At 55.6% G+C, this 15,904-nt stretch overlaps 1 protein-coding gene across 4 annotated transcripts in view; it reads left to right on the top strand.

Moving 5' to 3' along the window:
* BMP1 (bone morphogenetic protein 1) overlaps positions 1–15,904 on the top strand; it is a gene marked incomplete at both ends in the record, with an annotated part of 48,575 nt that overhangs the window by 31,355 nt on the left and 1,316 nt on the right. For 3 of the 4 annotated variants that reach the window (XM_080709996.1, XM_080709994.1, XM_080709995.1), the window contains 10 exons: positions 267–383; positions 601–746; positions 880–1,075; positions 1,295–1,420; positions 2,855–3,015; positions 3,387–3,567; positions 7,821–7,946; positions 13,103–13,230; positions 13,584–13,797; positions 15,250–15,500. In XM_080709996.1, coding sequence (XP_080566122.1) covers positions 267–383; positions 601–746; positions 880–1,075; positions 1,295–1,420; positions 2,855–3,015; positions 3,387–3,567; positions 7,821–7,946; positions 13,103–13,230; positions 13,584–13,797; positions 15,250–15,500 — 1,646 coding nt within the window. Of the gene's footprint in view, positions 1–266; positions 384–600; positions 747–879; positions 1,076–1,294; positions 1,421–2,854; positions 3,016–3,386; positions 3,568–7,151; positions 7,238–7,820; positions 7,947–13,102; positions 13,231–13,583; positions 13,798–15,249; positions 15,501–15,904 lie in introns of those variants that run through there. The other variant, XM_080709997.1, reaches the window with a different exon arrangement.

Below are 15,904 nucleotides of genomic sequence, written 5' to 3'. Positions count from 1 at the left end.
AAAATATAAAAAATAGGTCTGGGAGTGTAGTCCGGAGGTAGAAGGGCTTCCAGAAACCCCAGTCCCACCAAAAAAAAGGGTGTCTCTGCGTCTTCAAAGGCAAGCTAGACCTTGCACAAACAAAAAGTCATTCAGCAGGTGTGTGAGTTTAGGATTTTTGCAGTAGGGTGGCCACTGATCAGATCCCACCTGCACTTCCCAGAGAAGCCAGGCTCCTCCAGGATGGGTGTCAGGGCTCAGAGTTCCTCTGTCCACACTGTCTGCAGGCCGGTTCTGTGGCGGCAAGCTCCCCGAGCCCATCGTGTCCACCGACAGCCGCCTCTGGGTGGAGTTCCGCAGCAGCAGCAATTGGGTTGGAAAGGGCTTCTTTGCTGTTTATGAAGGTACTGAGGAAGGGCGGAGGAGGGGGGCAGGGACAGATATGAGGTCCCTGGGCATCCACGAGCCACCTCTTCCTGGTACTTGAGGGGTATACGGGGAGGAAGCAGAAGGGTAGGATTGCAGGGTGGGCAGGGGGAATTCTGGGGATAGGGAAGGGGCTCTCAAGCTGAGTGTGGCACGCTGACGCACTGCTTCCCACCTCACCCTTTGTCCCCAAAGCCATCTGTGGGGGTGACGTGAAAAAGGACAATGGCCATATCCAGTCACCCAATTACCCCGACGACTACCGGCCAAGCAAAGTCTGCATCTGGCGGATCCAGGTGTCCGAGGGCTTCCACGTGGGTCTCACGTTCCAGTCCTTCGAGGTAGGTCACAGGCCCTGTGATCCAACACTTGAGTCCATGTTGCTCTTGGGGACAGCCCGCCCCTTGGCAGACTCCGGGGGCTGGGGCCCTAGCAGCCAGAGATCCTTCTGCTGATAGAGCCCCTGACCCCTAGATCGAGCGCCATGACAGCTGTGCCTACGACTACCTGGAGGTGCGGGACGGGCACAGCGAGAGCAGCCCGCTCATCGGCCGCTACTGTGGCTACGAGAAGCCCGATGACGTCAAGAGCACGTCCAGCCGCCTCTGGCTCAAGTTTGTCTCTGACGGCTCCATTAACAAAGCTGGCTTCGCGGTCAACTTTTTCAAAGGTGCCTCCTCCCCGGCCCCACCTGCCTCCCCCCGCCAGCCTGTCTCTCATTCCTTCTTCATTCATACATACATACAGCCGGCTTCCCCTTCACCCCTGGAACAGGGCTGGGGGTGTTCCCAGGGGGCCTCGGGGACCCTGGGCTTGACCCTCAGGCAGAGGGCAGGAGGAAGAGCCGGCCCTGGCCCCAGGTCTGTGATGCCCACTCCTTCCCTTGCAGAGGTGGACGAGTGCTCTCGGCCCAACCGTGGGGGCTGCGAGCAGCGCTGCCTGAACACGCTGGGCAGCTACAAGTGCAGCTGTGACCCCGGGTACGAGCTGGCCCCCGACAAGCGCCGCTGTGAGGGTGAGTGTTGCCAGACCAGCTCCAGGGCCCTTCCTGTACCGCCTCCAGTGCCCTGTGCCTCCCGCGGGCCCTGGGCAGCCCCCTTCTGAAGAGCTGGAAGGATTCCCTAGCATTGTTCCCAACTCATGGGTGAGAAATACTTGGAGCAAAGCTATCTTCAGCAACTTAGGAGACCTCAGCAATTTAGTGAAACCCTGTTTTAAAATAAAAAAGAGGCCGGGTGTGGTGGTGCACGCTTGTAATCCCAGCGTTTGGGAGGCTGGGATAGGAGGATCGTGATTCGCAGATAGCCTCAGCTATGTAGTGAGGCCCTTTGCAACTCAGTGAGACCCTGTTTCAAAAAAAAGAACAAAAAATAGGGCTGGGGGTGTAACTTGGAGGTAGAATGCCTCTGGGTTCCACCCCTAGTACCACAAAAAATAAATTAAAATAAAAAGGTAGTTCCAGGGTAGGGTGGCCCTGGGTTCAATTCCCAGTACAGAAAGAAAGAAAGAAAGAAAGAGAAGGAAGAAGGAGAAAGAAAAAAGAGAAAGAAACTTGGGAGGCTGAGACAAGAAGATTGCAAGTTCAAAGCTGGCCTCAGCAACTTAGCAAGACCTTATCTCAAATTAAAAAATAAGAAGGGCCGGAGGTGTGGCTCTGAGGTAAGGTGCCCCTGGTTCAATCCCAGTACTCCCCCCTCAAAAAAGGAAGAAAAAATAAAAATACTTGAGAGGCTGAGATAGGAAGATTTCGGGTTTAAGGTTAGCTCAGCAACTTAGCAATACTCTGTCTCAAAATAAAAAAACAAAAAGGGCTGGGGGTATAGCTTAGTGGTAGAGCACCCTTGGATTCAATCTCTACACACAATATAGACCTTCTATACTACAGCACCTAGAACACTATTGCCCTGTGTGATACACGCTGGCCTTGGGTTTTGTTTTTGTTTTTATTCTTACTGTTTTGTTAACATTGATCTTGACCTGGTTGTTGATGTTACCACCCACCAGAAGGTCATGAGCCACAATTTGAAAACCACTGTTCTTGGACAGGGACCGAGTCTCAGCCTCTCTATGTGCATATCCCCCGGTGCTGGTGACCGCACTCCAGGCTAACAGCCCCAGCTCAGGCTGCCCTTGCTGCGCCTCCGAGCAGCCCCTGCGTGTCTCCCAGGACTGCCACGTGCACGGCTTTCTTGGAGCCCCCACCTGGCCTCTTCCCCCTTGGCAGATCACCGGCCTGGTCTCCACTAGAGGAATGGAAACGGCCTTGAATACAGCCCTCTACTCCCTCTTCCCAGGTCGCCTCTGGAGACTCTAAGTGTTGATCAGTCCCAAGCCCGGGGCTTGCAGAAGCCACAGAACCTCCCTTTCTTCCTGACTGTAGCCCAGGCCAGGCTCCTGCCTAGCCTGGGGACTCCTGGCAGTGACGCCGCCGCCTCTCATGTCCCCCCAGCTGCCTGTGGCGGGTTCCTCACTAAATTAAACGGCTCCATCACCAGCCCAGGCTGGCCCAAGGAGTACCCTCCCAACAAAAACTGCATCTGGCAGCTGGTGGCCCCCACCCAGTACCGCATCTCCCTGCAGTTCGACTTCTTCGAGACTGAGGGCAATGATGTAAGTGGCCCCAGGGCTGAGGGGGACAAGGGGTGTGGGGCATGGGGGCTCTGCTCAGCACCTGCCTCCTGCCCTCTGGCTTTGAGAACGACGAGGAGGAGTCGGGTCCCAATTCTGGGGTGTGCGGACGGTCAGGGAGGGCCCCGAAGGAAATGTGTGGCAGGTGGGAATTTGGGACGTTGAGTCGGAAGCCTATGGAGTAAGGAAGGGCTTGGGTGCACCCGGGGCTTTGTGGGGCACCCGGAATGACCCAGTGGGGGGAGCAGACACCTGAAGGCTGAAGGGTCTGCAGAACAGGAGCTTCCCCAGGGCGGTAGTGGTCCAGGAGAGGCTTCCCGGAGGAGGCGGCCAGAGCTGGGATCCCCCTGCAGGTGTGTAAGTATGACTTCGTGGAGGTGCGCAGTGGACTCACGGCCGACTCTAAGCTGCATGGCAAGTTCTGTGGCTCCGAGAAGCCCGAGGTCATCACCTCCCAGTACAACAACATGCGTGTGGAGTTCAAGTCCGACAACACCGTGTCTAAAAAGGGCTTCAAGGCCCACTTCTTCTCAGGTAACCTTGGATTCCCCCAGCTCCTAGCCCCGCCTCCCCTCGGAGGATGGGGCTCCCCTCCCTGCCCATGCACCCTGTACCCCCCAGCCCTCCCTGGTGCCGGCCTGCCCCCTGCTCCCCCAGCTTGCCACCCACCACCAGGCCGGCTCCTCTAGTATCTGAATCCCACTATACCTGAGCCCTCAAGGTCACCGGGGCACCAGGCCCCACATGCAGAGCCGGGCGTGGTGGCACATGCTTGTAATCCCAGCATTTGGGAGGCTGAGACAGGAGGATTGTGGTTCGCAGACAGCTTCAGCTACTTAGGCCCTTTGCAACTCAGTGAGACCCTGTTTCAAAATAAAGAATAAAAAATAGGGCTGGGGGTGTAGCTTGGAGGTAGAATGCCCCTGGGTTCCATCCCCAGTACTGAAAAAAAAAAAAAAAAAAGAATGTCCACTTGCAGAAATGAAGAGTGAGGGCATCCTGGGTACCGGAGTCTGCAGGCCAGGGTATGAGAGAGGGCAGGTGCTGAGAACAGCCTTCAGTTTTCTGAGAACATGGGGTGGATGCAGAAGAGGAGGCGTATGCCTGGGACCATGTCCAGTAGATATCTAGCCGCAGCTGGTCTAATCAGACCCTGCACAAGCTGACCCAGTTCCTGCCTACCTTCCCGAAAAGGGGAGCAGCCTCCCTCCCTTCAGTACCAAGCCTTCCAGCTCTGCTCGGTCCACGGGGCCTTGAGCATCTGTTGTTTGAGAGTTCCCCATGCTAGGCTTGAGCTCGAGTTCCTTGGCCTCATCTGCCTTTTGGAGGACCCTGTCTGGGTGGTCTAAATGGTAGGCAGAGCTCTCTGCTCCCAGCCTCCTGGTGCTTGGCCTCCAGGCCCCAGGAGACCTCTTCCCTGATTAATGAATCCCCCAGCCTTTGGCCCAGGGGTAGACTGCTAGGCCAGTGGTGTCCACTGGAGGAAAAAGGGCCGGCACCCAGGCAGGCAGTGAAGGCCAAGAGCTCTCTGGAACAGAGCTTAGCTGGAGCAGGAAGCTTGCAAGCTTGCTGGAGGGGGGTGGTTTTTTTGTTGTTTGTTTTTTGTGGTACTGAAGGTGGAACCTAGGGGCTTTTCTACCTCTAGGCTCTACTCCCAGACCTATTTTATACTTTATCTGGAAACTAACTTGCTGAGATCTTCACTAAGTAGCTGAGGCTGCTTTTGAACCTGTGTGATCCTCCTGTCTCAGCCTCCCAAGCACTGGGGTTACAAGCTTGCTCCACCATTCCCGGCTGGAGAGGGTGGTTTTGTGGAGGAGTAGCCCAGAAATGCTCACCCTAGCTCTCCCAGTGGGCGGGACGTGGGGTGGGCAGAAAGCCGGGGGGCCCTCGGCTTCGCCCATGCACGCACGCTGCCTCCTCTCCCCTCCTCGCCCAGGGTCCTGCATCCTCAAGCCCCCATGTGGCTGCCTGCCCCCGCCTGCCCCTCCTGGACGCCATGCCCCTGCCCCTGTGCACTGGTCCCGCTTGGCACTGCCAGCCCCCCTGTTATGCTTAAAGTGCCCTGTTGGGCCTCTGCCCTGCAGCCTCCAACCCTGCTGCTTGCTGAGACCCTCCCCCTTCCTCCCCTTCCTCCCCTGACCCACCTAGAAGTCCTACAGGTGCTCACCAGAGGGCTGAAGGGACGTAATGCCTGCGCAGCGGCGCGCCCAGCCCTGGGGAACCATTACCTGCTTACTCTCGTCTCTTTTTGCCCTCTGTCGCTCCAGTCTCGGAGGGGGCGGGGGACGGACATTCACATCTGTCAGGACTGGAGTCATTGTCCTACCCCCTCCGCCGCATGACATCGCGCCCATCCCACTCGTAGCCCTGCACAAGACACGCACGCATGTGCACACATGTACACACACGTACACGCATTGCCCCAGTGCACAAGAAACCTGCAGAGGACGCTCCCTGGTGGCATCAAGGGTTAGCCCTCGGGGCCTGGGCCTTTTGGGACACCCACCGAGGAGAGCCTAAGCCAAGAAGGAGAAGCAAGAGGCCTGAAGACCTTCAGTCTGACCCCAGCACCTCCGGGGCATTTGGGCACTGTAGGGTGAGTGCCACCTCCTCGTCGGGTCTGCGCCCGCCTCCCCCTGTCCCTCCCGCAATTTGTTCCCGCAGCCCGTGGCAGAGCCCCTGCCCTGGACACAGAGGCAGGCAGCCCTCCTGGGGACTGACCTGCATGCACTCATTCCTATAGCCGTCCACTCACACGTTCACTCATTCACTGGGCAGGGATTTATCTTACCCACGCTGTGTGCCAGGTGCCTGGCTAGTATTTGAGGTGAAATATGAGGCAATCAGGAGCGTCAGAACACATCAGTGAAGTCTTTGCTCAGCTGACACCCTGCAGCTCCCATGACGATGTCCTTGGTGAACCCCAGGACAGGGCACAGGGTTCCTCTGACCCACATTTCTGACAGGCCAGTACAAAGGCAGCTTCCTCAGGCCGTCGGGCAGGCTCCCCTCCGTGGGACTCTTAGCCCCATCGTCTGTGAGCTCTGCCAGTTCTGGCCCGCCTGGGCACAGATGGGGAAGCAGATGCCTGGGGGCTCAAGGCTCCCGAGGGAGACCAGGAACAGGCCTCCTTACCACAGCCCCCACCGGATCAGCTGAAGGCAGGCATCTCTTCACCTCCTGGTTCATCTCTGGAATTCTGGGTGTCTGCTGCGGCTCACACACCTTCCCTGAATGCCTGCTTCTGTGCCAGGCACCCCTTCCCCAAAACAACCACAGACAGACTCGATGTTTGTGGGTGCAGCAGACATAAGACCTCGCTCATCTCTGTGTGTCTGTGCGCATGTGTGTGTGCAGGCCAGCCAACACGTGAGCCTGTATGTGTGTGTGTGTGTGTGTGTGTGTGTGTGTGTGTGTGTGTGTGTGCTGCTGCCAGCCCGCACCCTCTTCCTCTGTCTTTGCGTGTCCTCTGGTTCCCAAGTCCCCAGGTGTGTGTGCCTCCCTGTGTATGTCTGTACCTGCCTGTTCGTTTCTGTCTGTGTACACTTCCCCTCACATAAGTGGCAGTAAGTCACGTGGATCTGGTGCTTGCACCTGTACACAGGCTGGCTGGCAGGGGTGTGTGTATGTGTAGCAGTGTTTTTGTGTCTGTGTGTCTGCGTGTTTGCAGTGTGGGCCACATACATGTGTCCATCTGTGTTGCTGTGTGTCAACAGTACTCTGTGCACAAGGAGAGCCTGTGTCGGCGGGCATGTGTGTGAGTGTGTCAGTGTCTAACACACCCGTAGATGCAGCCGCCAAGCAGGAGCACAAGCGCAGCTCACACTCAGCTCTCCACACATACTGGCCCCCACCACCCACACCCGGCCTCACCCTCCCCAAGGTGCTGTCGCCCAGGCCTCTCCCCTGTCGCTGCGCCCCCTCCCACCTGCTAACCCAGCCCTCCGTGACCTGGCTGCGTGGACATGCTGTCCTGCATGTGTGTAGTGCTGCCCGCCCACCGCCCACCCCCAGCTGCCCCCAGGCCCTGGCTCTGGTTTTCACGACTGCCCTCTCTGGTCCCGCCCTCCACCCCCACCCCTCGGTCCCTTTTCTCCTTCTCTCTGTCGTTTCAGAAAAGAGGCCGGCTCTGCAGCCCCCTCGGGGACGCCCCCACCAGCTCAAATACCGAGTGCAGAAAAGAAACCGGACCCCCCAGTGAGGCCCGCCAGGCCTCCCAGATCTTTCGATACTCAGGAAGCTCACCTCGGACAGACAGACAGACAGACAGAAAGACAGACGGAGTGGGCTGGGGGTTTCGGAGCCCACCCCCTGCCTCTGCTCTGCCATTCTGGCCCCTTCTCTGGCCGGACAGAACTGGTGCTCTCCTCTGCCCCCCTGGCCCCTCAGCCGACAGGGGAAACCCCCCCCCCCCCCGTGTTGATGGTGTCTGTGACATTTACCGTTGTGAAGTAAAAGAGGGACCCCTGCGTCCTGCTCCTTTCTCTTGCAGTCTGCTTGTCCGTGTGTCTGTTTTTCCACTTGTCCGTCTGTCCAGTAAGCAGGTAATGGTAGAGGTCCCTATGCTGGTCAGCTCCAGATGCCCGGCCCTCCCTCCACCCCACTGCCACCTTCTCTCCCACAGCTGGGCCCTGCTCACCGGCTCCGCTTGATGGTCAGCGCCTCGGCCGCCCACTCCCAGCCCCGCCGCCTGTCCCGGCTCTCGCGCTCTCCGGGTGGGAGGGGCCCAGCCAGGCCTCAGCCCCACACACACCCGGGGCTGTCCTTGTCCACTCCCCTCACAGACAAGGACGAGTGCTCCAAGGATAATGGCGGCTGCCAGCAAGACTGCGTCAACACGTTCGGCAGCTATGAGTGTCAGTGTCGCAGCGGCTTCGTCCTCCACGACAACAAGCACGACTGCAAGGAAGGTGAGGGCCGGTGGGGGTGGCCAGAGCTCACTGGGCACCTCACGCCGCTCAGGTCGTGTCATGGCTGCCCGCCTCCGTTTAGACTCACGGAGCAGGTGACCTCTGTTGGGTATATAGTTCAGTGATATTTATGGGTATAAAAATAAAAAATATTGGGTATAAGCCGGGCGTGGTGGCGCACGCTCGTAATCCCAGCATTCAGGAGACTGAGACCGGAGGATCGCAGTTTGCGGAAAGCCTCGGCTACTTAGTGAGGCCCTCTGCAACTTAGTGAGACCCTGTTTCAAAATAAAGAATAAAAAATAGGGCAGGGGATGTAGTTCGGAGGTCAAATGCCCCTGGGTTCCATCTCCAAACTTGCAAAAAAAGAAAAAAAAAAGTGCTGGGTATATAGTTCATTGATTATGGTCCCAGGGTTCAACCCCCAGTACAGCAAAAAGAAAAAGAGCTTAGCCTAGAGCCAGGTTGCCTGGCCCAGCTCTACCCTTAGCTAGCGGTGTGTCCGTGTGCCACTATTTACCCTTCCTGTGCCTCAGTTGCTCCTGTGTAAAATGTAGATCATGATCATACCTACTTCAGAGGGGATCGGGGAGCCGTGAGGGGCTCTGAGCAAGAGCAGCTGGTGTCTGTTCCCAGTGCTGGTCACACTTCTGACCCCTGGTACTGCCTTCCTGACATTGAGGCCTGCACAAACATGTTGAGTAGCCTTAATCTAAAGACCCCAAATGCTCCAAAATCTGAAACTTTTTGTTCAGCCACACAATGTCACAATGGAAAATTCCACATCTGGCTTTGTGTGATGGGTCACAGTCAAAATGCGGGGTTAAAATAAGCTACCTTCCAGCCGGGCGTGGTGGCGCATGCTTGTAATCCCCGCGCTTGGGAGGCAGAGACAAGAGGATTGCGTAGGTTCGAAGCCAGCCGTGCTGGCTTAAGAGATCCTGTTTTAAAAAAAAAGAAAATCAGTCTGGGAGTGTAGCCCGGAGGCAGAAGGGCTTCCAGGAACCTCAGTACCACCAATAAATAAATAAATAAATAAATTACCTTCCAGCTATGTATATAAGGTGTATAAGAAATATAGGTGAGTTTATTGTTTAGACTTGCCTGGGTCTCATCTCCAAGTTATTTCATTACCTATGATGAATATTCCAGTATCAAGCCAGGCACAGTGGCACATGCGCCTGTAATCCCAGTACTTGGGAGGCTGAGACAGGAGGATCACAGGTTTGCAGCCAGCCTCAGCAATTTAGTGAGTCCCTCTGCCGCTTATTAAGACCCTGTTTCCAAGTAAAAAATAAAATAGGTCTGGGGGGTTTAGCTCAGAGGTAGAAGACCTCTGGGTTCAATCCTCAGTATCACACACACACACCAAAAAAAAGGGGGAAGGAGGGAAAAAAAAAGAGAGAGAATACTTCTGGTTCCAGGCATTCTGGAAAAGGTATACTCAATCTGCATTTTTTAAATTAATTAATTAATTAATTTATTTATTTATTTATTTATTTATTTATGGTACTGGGGATTGAACCCAGGGACAGTCTACCTCCAAGCTACCCCACCCCGGCTCTATATTTTACTCTTTATTTTGAGACACAGTCTCACTAAATTGTGGCATTCTACCTCCGAGCTACACCCCAGCCCTATTTTTTATTCTTTACTTTTATTTATCTATTATTTTTTTTTATTATTATTTTTGGTGGTACTGGGGTTTCTGGAAACCCTTCTACCTCTGGGCTATACTCCCAGACCTATTTTATATTTTTATTTGTAAACAGGGTTTCTTAAACCAGCGAGGCTGGCTTCAAACCTGCCCGATCCTCCTGTCTCCACCTCCCAAGCGCGGGGATTACAAGCGTGCGCCACTACACCCGGCACTTTATTCTTTATTTTGAAACAGGGTGTCACTGAGTTGCAGAGGGCCTGTTTTAGCCTCCCAAATCCTGGGATTGCAAGCATTCCACCACCACACCCAGCTTGCTCAATCTGTATTTTAAAACAGTGTTCTAGCTGGGTGCAGCGACACACACCTGTAATCCCAGGACTTGGGAGGCTGAGACAAGAAGATTTCAAGTCTGAGGCCAGCCTCAGCAACTTAGTGAGACCTTGTTTCAAAATTTAAAAATAAAAAGTTGGTTTCATTCTCCAGGAGCAAAAAAAAAAAAAAAAAAAAAAAAAGCCTGGGGGTGGGGTTGGTATAGCTCAGTGGTAGAGCTGGGTTTAATCCCTAACAACACCAGAAAAAAACAAAACCAAAAACCAGCTCTCTTATTTTCACCCACGTCGTGCAATAGCTCGGGGACATGATACAACACAGCCTGCTCCACGCTGTTAATCCCATGCTTCTCTACCACTGGTTGTTTGAGTTGGGGTGAGTCACTTACCCTCTCTGAGTGTCAGATTCTTCATCCATGAAATGATTCAACACGATAGCTGCTTCGCAGGATGCCGAGCTTCAGAGACAGTGCTCTGAGCACTGGACACAGTGTCTGGCCAGTGGTTAAGTGGACAACCCAGGCAGAAACTAACAGGCTGCTGAGCAGAAGAAACAGAATCAGAGCACCCAGCAGCGACCCAGTGCAGAGTCAAGGGCCTCTACTCCAAAGGCTCAGCCTTCCCACGTACACAGCCCGTGGTACCTGGTAGTATCAGATAGAGTAGAGAGGGCCTTATTTACTGTCTGAACTCCAAAAGAGGGTTTTGATAAAGAACGGCAGCAACAAAACAGCCAGGAGAGTGCGTGCAGTTCTCAGGAAGGGCGTCTGCTCATCTGATTCGCTTGAGAAGCAAGCATAGTCCCTCACTCAGGTGTTAGGGTTAGGGCAGATCAGTCCACGTCCCCCGGCCCCCATGGAGGTCCAGCGCCGTGCCAAGTTCTCTAGGGGGTTCGAGAGCGGAAGCCCCTGCTCCCAAGGTGAACAGCATCGCTGGGGAGAGACGAGGCATTTCCCTTGCACACCAGCAGGGAGGCTGGTGCGGAAATGAGGCTACGAGAAGCTGGAGGGTCTGGAGAGGCGTAGGAGAGCGGATTCAGGGTGCTCTGAGGTTCGTGGGCTGCAGAGCTGGGAGAGAGAGTGACAGTGGTTTCTTTGTAGTGTGAGTTCCCTGGGTGCAGTGAGCTCCAGCTCCCAGCAGGACAACCCGTCCCCACCGGGAGGAAGGATGCCTTCTCCGAGGGCACAGGGCAGGAGGGAAGAGGGAGGCCGGGTAGATTCATGTTTGAGGGTCTTGGTGTCCTCCGGAGGCAGGAGGGGGCAGTCTGCAGCTGAGATAGAAAGTATTGAGACAGGGGCTCGAGGAGAGTCTGAAGGTTTGGGAGAGTTAGAAGAGCAGAGAAATGGAGCTGGCTAAAGACAGTTCCAAACAGTATCTAGCAGTGTGGGGGCCTGGCCAGGTCAGACACGCAGCTGGAGTTTTTCCAAAAGAACAGGACGGCATGAAGGACAGTCAGACCACAGGCGTGACGATGAACAATTTGGTGTTCAGCCATGTAGTCCAGCTGCAGACAGAAGTCAGCAAGTCAACTGCTAGGAAATCTGTCAGCCTCCAGGTCCCTGGCTTCCGGATCTGTGAATTCAGCCAAACTTGGATTGAAGATATAGTTAGAAGCAGGCGTGGTGGCGCACACCTGCCATCCCAGTACTTGGGAGACTGAGTCAGGAGGATCGCAGGTTCAAGGCCAGCCTCAACAATTCAGCGAAACCCTCTTTCAAAATGAACAAGGGGATCGCAGATTCAGAGCCAGGCTTGGCAACTTAGAGAGGCTCTCAGCAACCTAGTGAGACTTCATTTCCAAATAAGAAATAAAATCAAGCTGGAAGTGTAGCTTGGAGGTAGAATGCCTCTGGGTTCAATCTCCAGTACCAAAATAAATAAGCCACGCATAGTGGTGCACGCAATTGTAATCCCAGTACTTGGGGGGCTGAGACAGGAGGATCACAGGTTTGAGGATAGCCTCAGCAAGCAGTCAGACTCTCATCAACCTAGAGAGATGCTGTTTCTAAATAAAAATAAAATAGGGCTAGAGGTGTAGCTCAGAGGTAGAATGACTATGATTTTAATTCCCAATACCACACACACACACACACACACACACACACACACAAATTGGGCTGAGAGTATAGTTCAGAGGTAGAACATGCCTGGGATCAATCCCCAATACTGAAAAAAAAAAGTTAGAGTTAGGCCTGCAGTGGTCATGTCTGTACTGAACATGTACAGACTTTTTTCCCATCAGTATTTACTAAGCAATGCAGTATAGCAGCTATTTTAACAGCATTTTCATTGTGTTCAGTAATATATGTTATCCAGAGATGATGTAAAGTATATGGGAGAATGTGCATAAATTCTATACAAATACTACACTGCTTTATATAAGGGGCTTGAGCATCCGTGGGTTTTCATATCTGTGGGGGTTTCTATGGATACCGAGGGGCATCCATACTAGGAAGACCGGAAGCAAGACATGGAGGCCTCTCTAAAGTGGAATAACTGGCCGGAAAAGCCAGGGCCTGAGCTTTTGCAGAAACAGGAGGTGGCCAGAGAATGTGACGGGGTGGTGGCAAACCGAGGGAGGAGCTGAGAAAATCATAGAGCTGAGAAAGTCGAGGACAGAGCTGTGCTAGGTGGGCAGCACCTGCTGCTGATTCACCCGGAATGGTGGCGGGAGTGGGGGTGGGGAGGAGGGCCGAGCCGGGCGCCTCAGTCAGTCTCCTGTGACCAAGGGATGACAGGATGCACCAGGCTCGTGGCTTCAAAGCTGGGAGAGAGCAGGCGAGTGGGACATTTGGGTGTTGAGGTTCCCAGGTGTGACCAGATGGCCACAAAGGGGTGGGGGTTGGTCAAGGAGCTGCTCCCACAGATGCAGGGCACGGCAGCACACACCTGTAATCCCAGTCCTTGGGAGACTGAGACAGGAGGATCGCAGGCTCGAGGCCAGCCCCAGCAACTCAGCAAGCTGCTCAGCAGCTGCTCAGTTAGTGAGAACTTGTTTCAAAATAACACAGGGGCCGGGGGTGTAGCTTGGAGGTGGAGGTAGACCGCCCCTGGGTTCAATCCCCAGTGCCACAAAAAAAAAAAAAAAGAAGGGATGCCCAAGAGGGAAGGCCTTGCTCACAGGAGGCATCGGTGCCTAGAGTCCCTTTCTTCTCTCATCCCCACAGCTGGCTGTGACCACAAGGTGACATCAACCAGCGGTACCATCACCAGCCCTAACTGGCCAGACAAATACCCCAGCAAGAAGGAGTGTACCTGGGCCATCTCCAGCACCCCTGGGCACCGGGTCAAGCTGGTAAGGCACCTGATCCCCAGCCTGCACGTTGCTCCATGCTATGAAGCCACCTTCAAAACCTGCCTGAGTCACAAGTGCTGGCTGCAGGCTGAGTGGCTTGGCTGAGCCCAAGGGCAGCCACTGCTGTAAGGACACATCTGCCTGGATAGAGGCCACCCTTCCAAGTGTACATGGGAGTGTCCCTGCCACTGCCCTTTTCCTAGGTCCTACCCCAGCATCATCCCCCAGCTGGTGCCACGCCCATGAGTGTGTATGAGCTGGGATTTGTGGGCCCAGGTCTGGCGCTACCCAATCCCCACCCCAGTCACCCTGCAGCCACATCCCTGATGTATGCTCCCCCCCACTCCCTCCAGACCTTCGTGGAGATGGACATCGAGTCTCAGCCTGAGTGTGCTTATGATCACCTGGAGGTGTTTGACGGGCGTGACGCCAAAGCACCTGTTCTCGGCCGCTTCTGCGGTAGCAAGAAACCTGAACCCGTCCTGGCCACGGGCAGCCGAATGTTCCTGCGCTTCTACTCTGACAACTCGGTCCAGAGGAAGGGCTTCCAGGCGTCCCACTCCACAGGTGAGGCCACCCACCACAAGCCAGCACTCCGCCCTCCTTCTGACACTTGCTCTGGAGGCTCAGCTGATCCTGGCCTCCAAGCCAAGTCCCAGGGCAGGCCCGGGCCGGGGTTTACAGAGGACAGATGAAGGCCAGGACAGAGTCCTGTGGCCATGAGAGGCAGGACAGCGTGTTCTGGGGACCAGGCCAGAGGAGCAGAGTGAGCACTAAAGGTGGAGAAAGGGAAACCATGGGTAGCACTTACAAAGGTCAGAAAATGGCAGCGACAACACCTGAGGGGGGAAGGCTAGGAAGGAGCCCCCCAAGACCTCCAGTAGCCGACCTGGCAGCATTCAGCCCTTGCACACTCCAGCCCCCCAGGCTGACCCATTCACTCTGTAAGTATTTATGAACCCGAAACGTGCACAAAGCAGCATTCGAAATGCAGGTCTTGAAAATGAGCCTAGCGGAGGAAGGCCCGGCCCTTGAGGGACGATCTCTGCAGCCGTCATTGGTTTACTCAACCACCGGAGGCTGAGCTCTCCCTGTTCCTAGAGCCCGAGGGGGCACCTGGCGATGGATCAGCACGAGCCCTTCACCCCCAGCCACCCCAGAAATGCACAAGTCCAGAGGGAGATAAGAAACAGCTTGAGACTAAACACATGTGCACGAAGCAAGGCTCTGGCCCACCTGGGCAGGGGGTGAGAAGTCTCTCCGGGCAGGGGAGGGCCTTCAGGGTATACACAGGTAACAGGTTCCTTAGTGTGGCCAGAGAAATGGGTGCGTAAGGACAGCGGTGATATGGAAAGCATGCAGGGACACCCACACCTGAACTGCCATGAGTGCCAGCCACCAGCTCCGCGGGCTCCTAGTGGCTCCTGAGTTGCTGTCAGGGAGGTCCCAGAACTGGTGGGTCCCCAGCTCCCCTCTGACTCCATCCAGGGCCCACCTGGCCCTCTGCCCGCCTCCTCCAGAAAGCATGTGCATCGGGGCACAGGAGAGAGCCAGAGGGTCTCAGGCAGAAGCCAGAAGCCTCTGCTGACCCTCTTGTGTGATCCCCTTTGCCCGGCCCAGCATAGCGTCACCAGCCGGAGGCCAGAGCTCCATCTGGCACACAGACCTCAGGACTTGGTTCACACAATGTTTTTAAAAAAACTGGAGCGAAGACTGAAAACTCAGTCGTTTTCACATAAAACCCAGACATACGGCTTTGCTCTTGAAAGTGGAAGCTCTGGCCACGCCGGGCCACATTCTTCCCTGACCGCTCTCTGCCAGAGCATGTTAGCAGTGTCCTCTTTAGACTGAGCCTCTGCTCGCAGCCTCCGAGGGGCCTCGCCCCTGCTGCCGGGACTCGTCGGCAGGTGGCGCAGCAGAGCACTGGTGCGGTGGCCTCCTTCCCTCCGTGAGGGTCCAGCTTGGTATGAGGTGCTGTGGTGTTCAGGGGGCAGTGGCCAATCTTGTCTTCCTTTGCAGAGTGCGGGGGCCAGATGCGAGCAGATGTGAAGACCAAGGACCTTTACTCCCACGCCCAGTTTGGTGACAACAACTATCCCGGGGGGGTGGACTGCGAGTGGGTCATCGTGGCTGAGGAGGGCTACGGCGTGGAACTCGTGTTCCAGACCTTCGAGGTGGAGGAGGAGACCGACTGCGGCTACGACTACATGGAGCTCTTTGACGGCTACGACAGCACGGCCCCCAGGCTGGGGCGCTACTGTGGCTCTGGGGTGAGTGCCCTCCTGGCTCCACAGCCCCCATCATGCTCCATGCCTCTTGCCCCAGCCCTGAGACCTGGCACCAATGCAGGCAGGGCCCCTGGAGGCCTGGGCTGCTAAGGCTAAGTGGCCGCCCATACCTGGCTACCTGCAGGAGCTGGGGCACCCAGATTGGTGGAGGGCACTTGGAGAGGGCTGCCTACCTGTGCCAACCCTAACCAGGAAACCAAGGTCCTTTCTAGGCGATATGGAGGCCTCTGCAGTCTCTGGGACCAGTTGGTCCTGCAGGGTAGCTGGTATTCAAGGGGGATAGTTTCCCATCCCCCTCAGCCCCCTGCCCCTGTTCTGGGCAGCTCTGCAGGGCTAGGGCCAGAGCCAGGAACAGGGAGCCTGAGCTGATCTGTTCTCACCAGTCC

Source organism: Muscardinus avellanarius (assembly GCF_963383645.1).
Source record: "Muscardinus avellanarius genome assembly, chromosome: 14".
NCBI classification, from domain to species: Eukaryota; Metazoa; Chordata; class Mammalia; order Rodentia; family Gliridae; genus Muscardinus; species Muscardinus avellanarius.
Note: the sequence above shows the minus strand (reverse complement) of the source record. Positions and strands in the feature narration are given on the sequence as shown.